This window comes from Patella vulgata, chromosome 1 (genome assembly GCF_932274485.2).
Source record: "Patella vulgata chromosome 1, xgPatVulg1.2, whole genome shotgun sequence".
In the NCBI taxonomy this organism is placed as follows: domain Eukaryota; kingdom Metazoa; phylum Mollusca; class Gastropoda; family Patellidae; genus Patella; species Patella vulgata.
Window position 1 is genome coordinate 71,785,298 of NC_065879.2, and position 14,914 is coordinate 71,800,211.

At 37.5% G+C, this 14,914-nt stretch overlaps 2 protein-coding genes across 2 annotated transcripts in view; one reads left to right on the forward strand and one right to left on the reverse strand.

Moving 5' to 3' along the window:
* LOC126815691 (oxysterol-binding protein-related protein 1) overlaps positions 1–7,337 on the forward strand; it is a 77,342-nt gene extending 70,005 nt beyond the window's left edge. The window contains exon 26 of the mRNA XM_056099442.1: positions 7,195–7,337. Coding sequence (XP_055955417.1) covers positions 7,195–7,252 — 58 coding nt within the window. The 3' untranslated portion in view covers positions 7,253–7,337. The remainder of the gene's footprint in view (positions 1–7,194) is intronic.
* Positions 7,338–8,084: 747 nt separating this feature from the next.
* On the reverse strand, positions 8,085–14,244 carry LOC126815736 (uncharacterized). Its single transcript, XM_050541639.2, has 4 exons — positions 14,161–14,244; positions 12,402–12,855; positions 10,835–11,615; positions 8,085–8,935 (listed from the first exon to the last, which is right to left on the reverse strand). Exons 1-4 carry the CDS (start codon positions 14,166–14,168, stop codon positions 8,568–8,570), a joined length of 1,611 nt encoding a protein of 536 aa, XP_050397596.1. The 5' UTR covers positions 14,169–14,244; the 3' UTR covers positions 8,085–8,567.
* Positions 14,245–14,914: the final 670 nt, after the last annotated feature.

A 14,914-nucleotide genomic window follows, 5' to 3' on the forward strand; every position in this document is an offset into this window, starting at 1 on the left:
AGGAGCAGAACAGTAGGACGTTAAACTCCATTTCATTTCATTTCATATCCCTAAATCCTGATTATCTTGTTTATTTTTTGTACATGTAGTTCATGTATAGAAATTCTCTGTAAATTTTTGTTTGTTTGGGGGGGGGTCTCCGATTTGCACTGAAGTACAGGGCCCAGTTTCACGAAATTGTAACAAAAAATAAAATCCAAATTTTAGTAGATACTTAAATTTGAATGGCTAAGCACTAAAATCAATCTAATATTACCCAATCAAATTACTAAAATTTGGATTTTATCTTAGTTAAAATTTCGTGAAACAGGCTCCTGGTTTGCTGGGAGATTTCTGTAAATATTCCAATATCGCAGTATTAAATCGCTAACAGGCTCCTGGTTTGCTGGGAGATTTCTGTAAATATTCTAATATCGCAGTATTAAATCGCTCCCCATTCTTCGGACGAACGATACCAAAATTTGGAATGGTTCAGTAGTCTCTAAGCAAAATCTGATTACCTTGGAATTGTCATCAGGGTCTAACTGATGTGTAATCGTCGAAACAAAAAGTACAACACAAATCCATGTTAACTGGTATCAAAACGAGATGTGAGTGCGAAAGTGGGCATTGTATAACGTTACACACAGACAGTAAAACGGGTATGCAAGAGCAGAACTTCTATCCAATTTCGGCTCTACAAGCAGGGTTCTTTTATGTGCATGAGATCCATGAACACGGGAGATCGGTTTTTCGTCCCGCCCGATTCTAGACATTTTTCCTTGCTAAGCTCCCCGTCCTGCCAGACAAAAAAGGGGAGCAACCCTGAAAAAATTTCGGGAACTTTCTCGGCAAACATCAAGATCGATCCCCGGATCCCCTCGTTATTTAGTTAGCGCTTAACCCACTGAACCACCAAAATCCACTTTCATTGAGAGAAAATCCTAAAGGAAGTCGTATGTGTGTATGGTTGGTCTGATTTATAATCCCCTTTAGACATTGCGTCCAAGTGTGACGTCATCCAAAAAAGCGACGTTGAAGAGTGTAATTCATTTTAACGAAAAATTAAAATAAGGGTATGGGTTCAACACTTTATTTAGAAATATTATTACAAATACATGTTTTGGCAAAAGGCCTTTAATTAATTCCTGTTTATGCTCAACCTAGGTCAGTTGTGGCCAACAGTGGGCCATTCCAAGTGGCACATATTGATAATTAACTAATATTAAAAACAAAAAACATAATACAAGCTTGGCGAAATCAAAACAGAATGAAAAGTTTCATAATTGGTAAATGATATACAATATACGTAAGTGCTCTCCATTTCTTAACACATCTGAAGTCGTATGAATAAATATTTGGCACATTGTCATTTGGTCGTAAAACGGTTGACCATCCCTGAGCTAGGTTATTCTAATCAGCGAGGAACAACTAATCAGTGGGGCAATACTAATTATTCATTTTCAATCCTGCGAGAAAGTCTGATACTAGTTATTTTATAACTAACGGTGCATTACATTTTAGTTGTGCTAATTACGCCGCCCTTCACTCCTCTGTCCTCCTCTCTTACCTTCAATGCATAACCTTTGACAAACCGTGATAATTATAAACGCATAGCAGATAGGTTAGTTAGTCCAAATGGAATTAGCACGGGACGCCCACACCTCGAGAACGTATATTTATTGACACAAGTTACTAAAAGACCAGTCCAAATCCATATCATCAATATGTGGTACCTCTTCTAGTATTTCTCCACCAGTATGCTGGCTCATCCTTCTTAATCTAGCTTCTAGATATGTTTTTATAACTTCATACTCTACTTTCTTCAAACACATAAACTCCATATTAACATCGACCAGGGCTTGGGTTGCTGACATCCTCACTTCCCACATCATCTTAAGATCTTTTCTCTTAGCTGTCTCGTATCTCGCCTCAAAATCAATCAATTTACTTTCCAGTGTCGTTATTTTGTTCTGTGTTCTCTGGTAAGAAGCCGCAACTCGTTGTAAAGTCACACTTAGTAGTTTTAGACTTCTAGTGGATGGTACAGGTTGTGGGTTCATCATCATATTATAACAAGCCATCTTGATTCTTTTCTGAAGAGGTAAATAATGGTAAGTTATGAAAATTGACATATGGGAAATAATGAAATGAACAGTCTTTAACACCCATTCAACACAAAACAGGCCATTCCAGGAATAATATAATATGATTCATTTCAAAAATTAGCTGGCGTATCTATTATTAGTGTGAAGGTACCGGAGATCCAATGCGGTTAAAGAGATTACCCCACTCATTGATTGTCGCCACAGCATCGAAAGTGCACTTACACAAAGGCCTTTTTTAGTGTCTTTTAAATAATGTATATTTCATTTAGAAAATCCATTTATGTTAGTGTATATTAGAACTGGGAGTTGTTTTATTATAACTGTGTATATTAACACTTGAGGGTGTTTCCATTTTAATTGTGTATATTAACACTGGAAGATGTTTCTATTTTAATTCTGTATATTAACACCAGAAGATGCATCTATTTGAATTGTGTATATTAACACTAGAAGATGCATCTATTTTAATTGTGTATATTAACACTAGAAGATGCATCTATTTTAATTGTGTATATTAACACCAGAAGATGCGTCTATTTTAATTGTGTATATTAACACTAGAAGATGCATCTATTTTAATTGTGTATATTAACACCGGAAGATATTTCTATTGTAATTGTGTATATTAACACAGAAAGTTACAAACTGTGGAAGTTACTGGTATTTCACTTTGCGTGCGTTCAGCAAACGATTAAATTTAAGGTTGAACAATTTATATTTTAGTTGTGTTTTTAGCTGAATTATTTTAGTTTTAAAAAAAAAGGTTTATAAATACGCAGATTTGATTACACCAACAAAAGATTTTCCTTACCTCAAATCCTTTAACAAAAATATCCAGTTATACGTTCATGGATCATATTAAAGAAACGTAGCCTATACTATTATCTCGAAATAATTTTGTAAGAAAACCTACTGTGGATAGCTTTAGGGCTGTGGATGTGTTAAGGGGGATGAAGGTCAAAGGTTATTACATAATAACTACTTCCAATTTATCACTCCTTCGTAACATCCTTGTAATAATCCTACCATTAATCATAATCGTGTGGCTAAAACTAACACCTAATAATTTTTCGAATAAGTTACGAATATTTGATTTCAGTGACTTGACAAAATTTATAATATCCTTTATAATAATTTTAGAAAATTCATTTTCGCATGCCTGTTAAATTTAGAAGATTTGTGCCTAAATTGTGCAAATCATAGCTAGTCTGTTAGACATTATGTACAAATATAAAGAAAAGAATCACCAATTGTACAACATGATTATTGTCAATTTGATGTCATTATGTTGTTTACGTGTGTATATTTAAAACATTGGATATTTTACTTATTTATATTTAAAACACTGTTGGATATTTTACTTGTGTATATTTAAAATAATGGATAATTTACCTGTGTTGCACAATTTGTATTGAATTTATAGGAAAATTGCCGGGGTACTTACCTGAGATATGCTGTAATTTTAACTTGCGAATTCAGGTTATAAATGAATAACTTTGGAGACACTACACTTTTCACTTTAAATATAAGGAACAAACAAAACACAGTCGTTTTCGATAATAACTAGGCACTGGCATACGGTGAGGGCCTGAGGACGTTCAGTAGATATTTGGCTAAAATGTATTGTATATTCCTTATATAGGTGTGTGTGAAATACATTTGTTTAACGTCCGCTCCCACCGAAATGATTTTGGTAGAGTACTACCCTTTCAATATATATCACTAAGAAAACAGAAATCCTTCATTTCCGACAATTTCAATATTGTAATCAAAACAGAATTTAATACCGACATTACAATTGGACGTTGCCCTGTACCCAAACGATATTTAATCCAACAGATTAACGTAATCTATTCCGGATTAATATCTGCTACATCTCAATGAAGTGATTGGCTGACTAATCACCGTGATTTGAGTAAAATGCTTGCATCTCATTTTAAATATTAATGTTTCTGATTGGTTAATAAAATTGGGTCTGCCATTTTAAATCTAGCTTTGACATTAACCATATCACCGAGTTTGGAATCGGACCATAAAACCCATTTTAGTCAAACATTTTAGGCAAAAGCAAAACTCTTACTCTCACAAAGGTGATGCATGCGATACTTACAAATTAGGAAGCGGGCGCTTTTATTACATTAAGTCAACTGGCGTGGTTTCGATTCCCCGGTTGTACGTGACAAGGAGTAGGGTCGCCTGTTCAACCTCATGGGTTTTCTCCGGGTCCTCCGGTTTCCTCCCACTGCTAAAGACCCCTACGCACAAGCGAATTATTGAAATAAAATTAAACCATATGTTAGTCCCGAAATGACCTAGTTTGTGTCGAATGGACGTTAAACCCCATTTCTCTCTCTCTCATATTTCCGTTTCATGTTCGTGCAATATAGTACGGTTTGTAAATGGGTATAGAAACACCTGATAATAATACTATGTCCGACAAAAAGTTGCGAGAAAAGAACCCACGACACTTGGAATTAGAACTAAGAACCATAGCGCCGCAGTCTTGGCAAAATTTCCCCCATAGCACACTGTGTTACATAGTCTATACCCGTCTTCATTATCCCGGCTGGTGCAGAAAAGTAGGATATTAAATCTCATTTCAATTCATTTGTCTGGGCTAGGTAAACGCGCGGGTTCACTTTCAGCGTTCAGTCTCCTAGAAGTCCACGCCTGATGGTATTTATATCATTTCTAGGTTTTGACAGACAAGTAATCATAACCATCAACGACCATGTTACTCTTTAGACCGAGGCATCGATCACTGCATCTCAGAGGGCCATTATACTAAGACACAATTATAGTGGATTCCCCCCAAGTGACGGATCATGGCGAGGACGACAGAGGTAAATGCCTCGGGCATTATTTTGTAGAAAAGAATAATGAAGACCCATTTCCCCAAAATCGTGAAATAGTGGCCTTTTTTCGATGAGTTTTGAAATTATTAGGTAGGGGGACCCCAAGAGGCATATCGGTCAGAAAAAAATAACATCAACGATTCCACGTTTGGTGGGTTGGCAGCGGGAAGTTGATATCAGAAATGTTTCCATAACCCGAAATATTATTTCTGGTTGACCGGTAGGCCTAACTGTCTTGTTAATCGTCCAATATTTCCGTCGGCCCCCCGTTTCTCACTCAACCAGCTCACTTGGCAACAAGAATCGCGAACCGATGTCATCGAGCCCGGACTGACCCGTGTGCCAATGTTCCTATATGCAAGGGTTCAAATGGCCCTTGATTTTGGAAGGTGCTGAATTATATACACGATAAATATCCTCTAGATTATCAAAAAAATTTAATTCATTTAAATCAAAATGACATGAAAAAATATATAAAATGAAAAAGGGATCATATCAAATTTCGGTTTTAAAGATTTTTAAAATTTAATTGCTACAAACTATTCAAGAGTGGGATGTGAATTAATTATGTTCTGTAATTTCCCTTTGACAAAATATATAGTTAATAAAATAACAACAATAGAAGATATGTAATAATATGCACAACTATCAAAATTATTCACCGGCATGTTCACAAAGCCGTTCGACATACGTCGGTACCTTAAGCAGTTCTTGATTTTTACCCCCACCCCTCTCCAGCACACATACCATCCCAGAGTGTTACGGCCATGACTATTCTTCAAACATAATTTGATTTGATTTGATATCAAGGATAAATAATACACCGGAGATGATGCTGGCAATTGCTGCTATTATCATAAAGGTGAAGGCCCAGGACAATCGAAGAAATGTATCATCGTATTCCGCTCCAAAAATGATTACTCCCAGAAACATGAAACCACCTGAAATAGATTACATCTGTTTTTGTTTCATTATGTTTCATTCAGAAAAAATATAGTACATAATATCTGCAGTTAACAATTCCAGTTAAAGATACATTATGGAAAATTAGATAAAGAGCTGGTAGTTCTCGCTATAATATTTAAAAACTAGATGATGTAAATGGAATATGCTGAACATTTCAGTCAAATTACTTCACGCTAAGCCGAGAAAACCTTATTTAAAAATCACTATAGCCTCGATTGTCATTGCTACTACCCCTGTCACGATAATTAACAAAGTCTCAATTATCTACTTTTGCGTTTAATCACCAATGGCCGCTGAACATTCCGCATTTACCAGTTACACATGCATCCCGCCCCTAACTGATGAATATAAAAAATCGTGGAGGGGACAGGTAAATATGCTTACATACATCAGCGTGAACGCTTTCACCGACTGGACGGCTGTTGGTGAGCCCCGACAGATTGCCTTTGAGCAGAATGCAAAATTTTGGCACCCAGATTCCCAACGTCGGTGTGTTAAGCATTAGGCGAAGGATTTCAAAGAATGATAGCAAATACCTGCGATAAGGGCTAACAATCCTGTTATTATCGTGAACAGTTTTCTTCGTGTTGTTGACGACCGGAAGTACGTCAGTGATGCCATAACACACGAACCAATTACAGCCATAAATCCAAGTATTTCCATAGCAACCACGGCCTTTTCCCACGCTGAAGAACACATTTTGTAATTAAATTATCTTATATCTGTCAGATCTGGTCGACAAATACCCAGTCCCCATTATTTGGGTGAAAAATATTTAAATAAATATTTATATCCGATTCCAATATCAAATTAGATTTTCCAAACCGTGTAAATTCGGCTTAAAGTGGAGGCTGAGATAATGACAATTCGTAGTCCCTTTTGACTTCTCTGTTGTGTTGTTTTTTTTAACAAGGTTAAAATTAGTAACTTAATATTTAACTCCATAAAATATAATATTGAGAGTTTATTGTTTGAGTACAAATATAGCTGATAATTAATTTTCGAAATGTTTCAAATTACATAACATAAACTGACAATACAAGGTTGTGGGGCGGAAGGGGGTGGTCATACGCCATTGCAAATAAGCACCAACCAATTGGCGTCGAACCATCTATGCGAGCCAATTCGAACACTGTTATTCTATGTGCTGCAACAGATGAATTTTATGTAAATATATTTTTTACCTTGTGTTGTACTGATATCTGTATGTACACATTCATCTAATATGTCATAACATGTCTGCCACAGTCCATACCACACATTACCAAATATGGTTATATTTCCAGACAACCAATATGGACTCACAAAACCAATGAAGAAGAACAGAAGAGACACAGCCAATAGAATAAAGGCTAAGGTAGAAGATAGGGTGCCAGACATCGTCGACGGTAATTTTTTCTAATCCTGCCTGGAAATTGGGAATGCGAATATCATTTTAATTCTTTTTTCAATTTTAATGGCACCTGGCAATTGTACTGGAAATAAAACATGGAATAAAAATTTCTGTTTATTATTGAGCTGTTTTGAGTAGGATGTTCTAGTCTTGATCTAGCAAATGAATTGTGTCCCGTGTTTTCTTGTTGAGAAGAAGTAGCTTGTTAATTCGGGGTGAAAGATTCTTGATACATTAAACCTAGTGCTGTTCACCTAGTTTTGTGATAATAATTTCCCTAGTAATACTAACTTTCATTTACCATGCTGGGTTGATCAATCTCAAGCAAAATTCCCCAAATTCCTAGACATGTAAATGTCCAAACAACCAAAATTCCCCAAATTCCACGACATGTAAGTGTCCAAAACAACTGAATTATTATCTGGGATGTCAATCCGTCTTGAATCGTCTCGATCTAAAAGTACCGAGCTTTGACTTTTGTTAGAATATCGAATGTACCATGCATGTTCTACAATTAACGATGACAAATTTTGCCGACATACATATATTAAGACTGTATATAGAAATACACCATACCTGTTTAGCCTGTCTCCTTTATCTAAGTGTTATTGTTCTTTAACAGTAAACCATAATCTTCATATTAATTATATTAAGTATATTTGTTATTTGTAATGTTGTTGGCTTGTTGCTAGATATTAATATCTTGAGAATTATGAAAATCTTGTCTTGAAGTGTATAAAGAGGGAAAATTTACACTTATAGAACAGTAAAACAATATAAATAATCAATTTATACAACTTTTATTATCGCGAACCTTTTAAAGGGACAATTTTACTTTGTTGTCATTTCACTATGTAATTGCGTGCGTTAGATTGCGAGCCAAATCTTCAGGTCTATAACCTACAGATGGGTGAAGTATATCCGGTGTCGCAGTTGGCCCGGTCAGATTGTGTGCCAAATCTTCGGGTCTATAACCTTCAGACGGGTGAAGTATATTCGATGTCACAGTTGGCCCGGTCAGATTGTGTGCAAAATATTCAGGTTGATAACCTGTAGAAGGAAGCGAAATTCTAGCGATATATTCAGTGTCCCGGATTGACTCGGTACCAAGTTAGATTATATGCAAAAGCTTCAGGCCAGGCCCATTTCAAAATCAGGACGTTAAACCGTGTTCATTTCATTTTATTGACCGAAAATGGGGGGTCCACTTTAAAGACAGCTATAAAAGTTATGTGGATATCTTTATTTCATGTAGTTGTTTTTCTTTTACCCTATCATGTCTAGTTTTGGGTTGGTGCAGAACGGACAATATTGTTTTGTATGAATATCCGACCCAACACATTTCTCACACGTGAAGAAATTGTCAGGATCCCACTTCTGTTTGATGGATAAAAGTCGATTGTAGTTGTCCCCCCAAAACTCTGTCTTCCACTCTGTAACGTTTTCAGTGGGCTCGTTAAAATAAATCCCCCCACCGAACCCCTTCAATTGGTCCCCGTTCTTAAGACCTGCTTTAGAAGCAACATCATCCAATTTAGTATCCCCCCATACTAGCGCACAACTCAGAGAATGTGAAGCTGATCTGAAACCAGGGTTAATAGAAGTTGCGTCTTTTGGTTGGGATCTCATAGCACCTGGAATATACAAATTAGTGTTATTTTATTTTGTGTCTGACTTACCAATGTTAATTTTTCGATCTGTCTATTCGGGTGGGTACGCTCTCTTACGAAAAGCCCCTTCTTGGCATGTGGCAGCTTAAAAGACATCTTGATAGACATCCAATCAAATCTCTCGATAAAGTCATAGATATATATATAGGCGACCTTTGACTGAATGACGTAAACTGTATATTTTGCTTTGTGATCCTACAGTCTATCACATTCAATGAAATGAAATGAAATGGAGTTTAACGTCCTACTGTTCTGCTCCTAACCTGGGCTAATGAAGACGGGCATACGCCATACAGTGTGCTATGAGGGAAATTTTGCCCGGACAGCGGCACTACGGCCTACTCTTATATCGAATTCCAACTGCCAAGGGATCTTTTACGTGCACGCCAATGTGTACACGGGACCTCGGTTTTTCGTCCCATCCGAACCACTAGACAGCTTTCCTTGTCAGCCCCTCCTTCCTGCATCACTGACAAGGGAGAACCACGCCGGAAAATCTGGATGAACTTTCTCGGCCAATGCAGGGATCAACACCCGACCTCCAGGCTAGCGAGCTAGCGTCTTTCCCACTTAGCCACGTGATCCCCTATCACATTCAAGAGTCAAGAGCGGGATTGGAACCACATGTCACTTAAATCTATCACTATGACCTTATGATCTATAGCGCACACCATCACCGCCCCCTCTCCCTAATACTTTGGAGAAAGTACCAATTACTATGGTGGCTGATTGGTATCATGTCGTGATGTAGCCCTTTATAAGGCGACCATCCGACATACCGTCATTTTAACCCGTCAATACATTTTCTACCCGACACCACGACATTAAAAATGTCGTAATGTCGCGTAAAAATGGCGTGATTCCTCTTTGACAGTAGTGCAGGACGGAGGGCCTGGCAACGTACATATAAGCGTGCACAAAAATGAGCCACTAACAGTTGGAATTCAGCAGTAGCCCCGTTATCCGGGGAAAGTTTAGCTTACAGTGAACTGTATAGCGTATGTCCGTCTTAATTAACTCGGTCGGACCAGAACCTACTTTTTCATTTAATTTTCCCACTTTTCTGCAACAATCGGTCTTTTCAAGATAGGTATACGCTATGCAGAGTACTATGACGGGAATTTTCTATGGACAGTGGCATTTCTTCATTGATCTCCGACTGCGAAGGGCTCTTTTATGTGCACGCCAATGTGTAAAAAGCGACTTGTGTTTTTGTCCCATCTAAACAACTGGGCAATGTTCTTTGCCACGCCCTTCGTGATGCACTACCGACAGTGAGAAACCACGCTGCAAAATCCCGGAACTATGGCAAGCCAAAGCGGAATTAATTGCAAGACCGTTTTGTTGCATGGAAAGCGAAAAAATCGAGTATATAACAATTTTTTCATCACCTTCAAAGCATTTTATTCTGTACAAAACGACGTATAAAGATTCAATAAAGATTATTTTTTTCTTTATTGATATACGTCGTTTTGTACAGAAAAGAAATGCTTGGAAGGTGATGAAAAAATTGTTATATACTCGATTTTTTCTCTTTCCATACAGAAAAACGGTCTTGCAATTAATTCCGCTTTGGCTTGCCATACGGAACTTTCTTGACCGACATCTTGACCAGGATCAGTGTACATAATCATACTTTATCTTGAGAGGAGCATGGACGACAATCCGATATTATCACATTTTAACCCGACAATACAACATTTTTACGCGACGTTACATTTTTAATGCCGTGGTGGATGTCGGGTGAAGATGTCGTATTGTCGGTTAAAATGTCGTGATTTCGGGTTGTCGCCTCGTGAAGGGTGACATCACGACATCACGACATGATACCAATCAGCCAACATAAATTACTGCTGGTCTTACCCCCTAAAATAGTATCTGTACAAAACATCTCAGAACCATACGGTGGAGAAACCAACTGGGTGACCAAAGTATCTACCATCCCATCATAATCAGTGTCATCTTGAAGAAGAGAATTAAATAGATATATTCTATAACCACCTGTGTCAGGCTTACTGTTTTTCTCATAATCCCAGAAGTTGGTACGGTTCACCAGCCCATACGTAAATGGGGGCACTCCAATCTTCTCTAAAAGCATCTTGGCTTCGTCTTCAAGTTGAGGAGTATATGCACCATAATGAACAAGAGCTATGGTCACGCTGCCAAAGTTTGTCAACGTGGCATCAAGGGGAGCGTCGTTGAAAAGCATATAACCTCCCCATCCAGGGCTCATAGACTTCATTAACTGGTAAAATGTTTTGAGAACCTTTACACCGGGGGCTGTCTTCTTGACGAACATTGGGTACACTGCATATGCTCGAAGAAATCCACTAGGAGCAGGATGAAGCTTGAACGTGAAGGATACCACAACACCCCAAGTACCTCCACCACCTCCTCTCAAAGCCCAAAAGAGGTCAGAATTAGTAGTTTCGGTAACCGTTCCGCTGTCTTCATAAACCTTCGTACCGGCGGCGGAAGTCGTTACCAATTTTCCGTCAGCTGTTACTAATGTTACTTCAAGAAGGTGGTCCACGGCTAGTCCTAGGCTTGTACTAATTGGACTGTGACCACCGCCTTGGCTGTATCCTCCCATACCAACACTCGGATCGGCACCACCAACTATCACTCTTTGATATTTATCAACCTGAAATCATTCCAGTTTGTAATTGTATTTTAATAGCAAGGCCAAGAGAAATGGAACACACATGGATAGATACCAAGAAGATTTAGGGACTATCGCAAAATATCAACACATGCATCCAAGCGAATAACAAATAAATTAAATGTTGAATCATGAATGGAAATATTTCAACATTTTCTTACTCTGTCGGCGCGGATTCGTTTGGACGCAAGTGTTGACATTTTGCGACTGTCCCTAATCCACGAAAAAAGACCAGAACAATATAACACACAAGCAATATTAAATATTTCCCTCTCTCCCGCAATGCTAGAATATACTCCAAATTAAAAGAAATGAATGGTGAACTATTGTAAACTTATATACAAATATAGCCACAGGATAGCAGTGTAAAATGAAAGAAAGAACTTCCCAAAACACTGTATTATTTTGGTGTATATCGTGATCAAAAACAGACAATGTTCGATATAGATATAAAATGATTATGCGTTTGTTATAACGCTACATCATAGTTAGTTATGATGCCAGATTTTTGTTACTTCAGCTCCTGGTTTAGTCCGAAAAGTTCCTCGGGATTTTCCGGTAGTGCAGGACGGAGGGCCCGGTAAGAACAATGTCTAGACGTTCGGATCAAAAAAAGGTCCCCTGTGTACACGTAGGCGAGCACGTTACGAAGCATTGACAGCGGGAATTCGATATAAGAGTGGGCTGTAGCGCCGCTGTTCGGGCAAAATGTCGCAAAAGTCGCAATTAAACCCCATTTCACTTTTATTTGGTAAAATAACGTCTTACCTCTTGATAGACTCGACCCCATGTATTTCCACTCTCTACAGATATTTCACCGGATGCACACCGTGTAGAATTTAGATTTATCTTGATTCCACGCATCTTAGAGAGATTTATCAACAGTCCTCCTGACACGGTGGAGCGACCGATGTAGGAATGACCAGTAGATTGGATGGCCACTAGGAGATTATGCTGTTTGGCGAATCGAACTGATTTCTGTACATCTTGGACATCATTTACAAAGACGATGAGTCCAGGGTATTTGGTAACTCTACGATTCTGCATGAGAGTTGCATTGTTAAATTCAGGATCTTGAGGTTTCAGTGCTGTGCCTGTGAGGGATTTGATAAAGGTATCAATGTCTGAAAGCTGAGGACCTTGACAGATCGTTCCACATGGCGACGGTGATCCGTTTAACAATCTTAAATCTTGAACTAACAACACGAAGAAGAATAAAAGCCTGAAAGAAAACCAGAACATCTACAAAATACGAAGTCGATCTTGTAAGAATCATGAAAGTGTTATTTTGGAGATTTACATATTTTCAGGACATTATCAAGCTAATTATATGCATTCAGATTCAACAAAATGCTGCAATGGTGTATTGCTTTAAGATTTACTTTTCAATCTCGACATTTCCAGCCTACGTTAATCACACTGCGATTGCGATGACTATGGGTCTTAACAAAATGGATCCCATCTCTTGCCTGTGACATCATTTATGTAGAAAAAGAAGTTGGAGGAAAAGCCTTGGTTCACCCTTGTTATCACTGACAGTTGTAAACGCCACTGTCCGGGCGAAATTCCCTTCATAGCACACCGTAAGTTGTATAACAGTCTTAAATTAACCCGGTTGATGTAGATAATTTATGATGTTAAACCCCAGTTCATTTTGAAGTATTTCATTCGCTGTTATACATGTATATTAAACAATGACTATATATTATAGGTCAACATACACATATGTAACGTATAAAATTACATATATAATAAGATTACGAAAAAACATATAATCAAGTGTTAGAAAACATCAAGATCAAGAAAGGTACGATAACCCACTGCTTAGTTTAAATTTTGGGAAACCGGCATGCTATTTTGTCCAGGCTAATATTACCAGGGGAACTCAAGTTAGCCTCGGTTTGTCAGTGGCACTGGATGGAGGGCCTGACAGTTGGAATTCGAAATAAGAGCAGAACACTGCGTGGTGTATGCCCGTCTTCATTTACCCAGTCGACGCAGAAGAGTATAGGACGTTATTGACACAGTATAAGTAACAAAGACATATTCTCCACTATGTTTCTAACGCATTGATTATAGCTTGGAATGACTAAATCAATTATGATCCGATCTATAAACATATTAATATGATTTTTATGCTGAATGCATGATTAAGCTCCCCCACATCGATGTTTTGTAAGTGTATAAGAATTAAAACACCTGTATCTTAACAACGGATAGACAAATTTATCTCTATTTGTACGTATATAGTCGAAATTGAAATTGGTATAGTGAATTCATGCCAAACTAAATACTATTGATTTGTCTTTCAGACAAAGCTCTTATTAATGTCCTTTAATATGACCGTACGGAATACCATAAACATTTAATAAAATCGACACAGGAGACGTAAGCGTTGACCAAAGTGTCTTGATAATCCAACAGACGATTTCTAACAGATACGTTTACGGTAAATAATTATAAGATACACCATATATATCACCATAATACTATTAAATATAATGTAGTATATGTGTTTACATCCTACCTGTACATGGCCCCTGAGTAGGTAATCACCTGAGTAAAATGACCTAGTTATATGTAACTACACAGCACTCAATTATATACAATAGCTATCTAGCGAAGATTAGACCAAGCCAACAGATACTACTATACGTTTTAGGAGTTAAAAAAAGACTGAATTCTTGTCACTTGTGTGATAATATATATTTGTTGTATTTTCTTGTATATGTGGTTGCTGAGAAATACAGAAGACGGGGGGGGGGGGGGTGTTTTCTATACAGTTTTACATACAACAAAAATATAAAATGAAAGATCGTTTCTCAGATGAAAGAATGAAATGGGGTTTACCCAACGGGGCTAATGACAACCGACATACTATACGGCATGCAGTGTGAAGAACGCTATTTAACACTCATATCGGCCATCAGAGTGAGAAAAAGATATGCGAAAGATGTTTTAAAAAATCAATTTCTAATAGCATATTCTGATAAACGGTATTAGTAGCTCAATATGTGTGTGTGTGTGTGTATGACATTATTTATGAATAGTCCCAAGACTATTAACCCAGTGTTGAAATCAATTTGTGTCGGCATACCTTTTATCTTTCTATCATTTACCGTGAAACAAAGTAGTGCAGCTTTGCGGTTATGCTAATAATTTTGGATACAAAATGTATGGGGACACTTTCGGTCCTCTCTATTGACAAAAACTATATTTCACGTGAACGCTGCTTTTTGTTTAACATAAGTATGTTTGGTGTGCATTATCTTTTTCATGGG

What these genes read in the sequence shown, in the direction of transcription:
- LOC126815736 (XM_050541639.2), bottom strand. An exon ending in GGGGTCGAGTCTATCAAGAG is followed by an intron (nt 11,616 to 12,401) that starts GTAAGACGTTAT and finishes GAATGATTTCAG; the next exon opens with GTTGATAAATATCAAAGAGT. An exon ending in TACAGATACTATTTTAGGGG is followed by an intron (nt 8,936 to 10,834) that starts GTAAGACCAGCA and finishes TGTATATTCCAG; the next exon opens with GTGCTATGAGATCCCAACCA.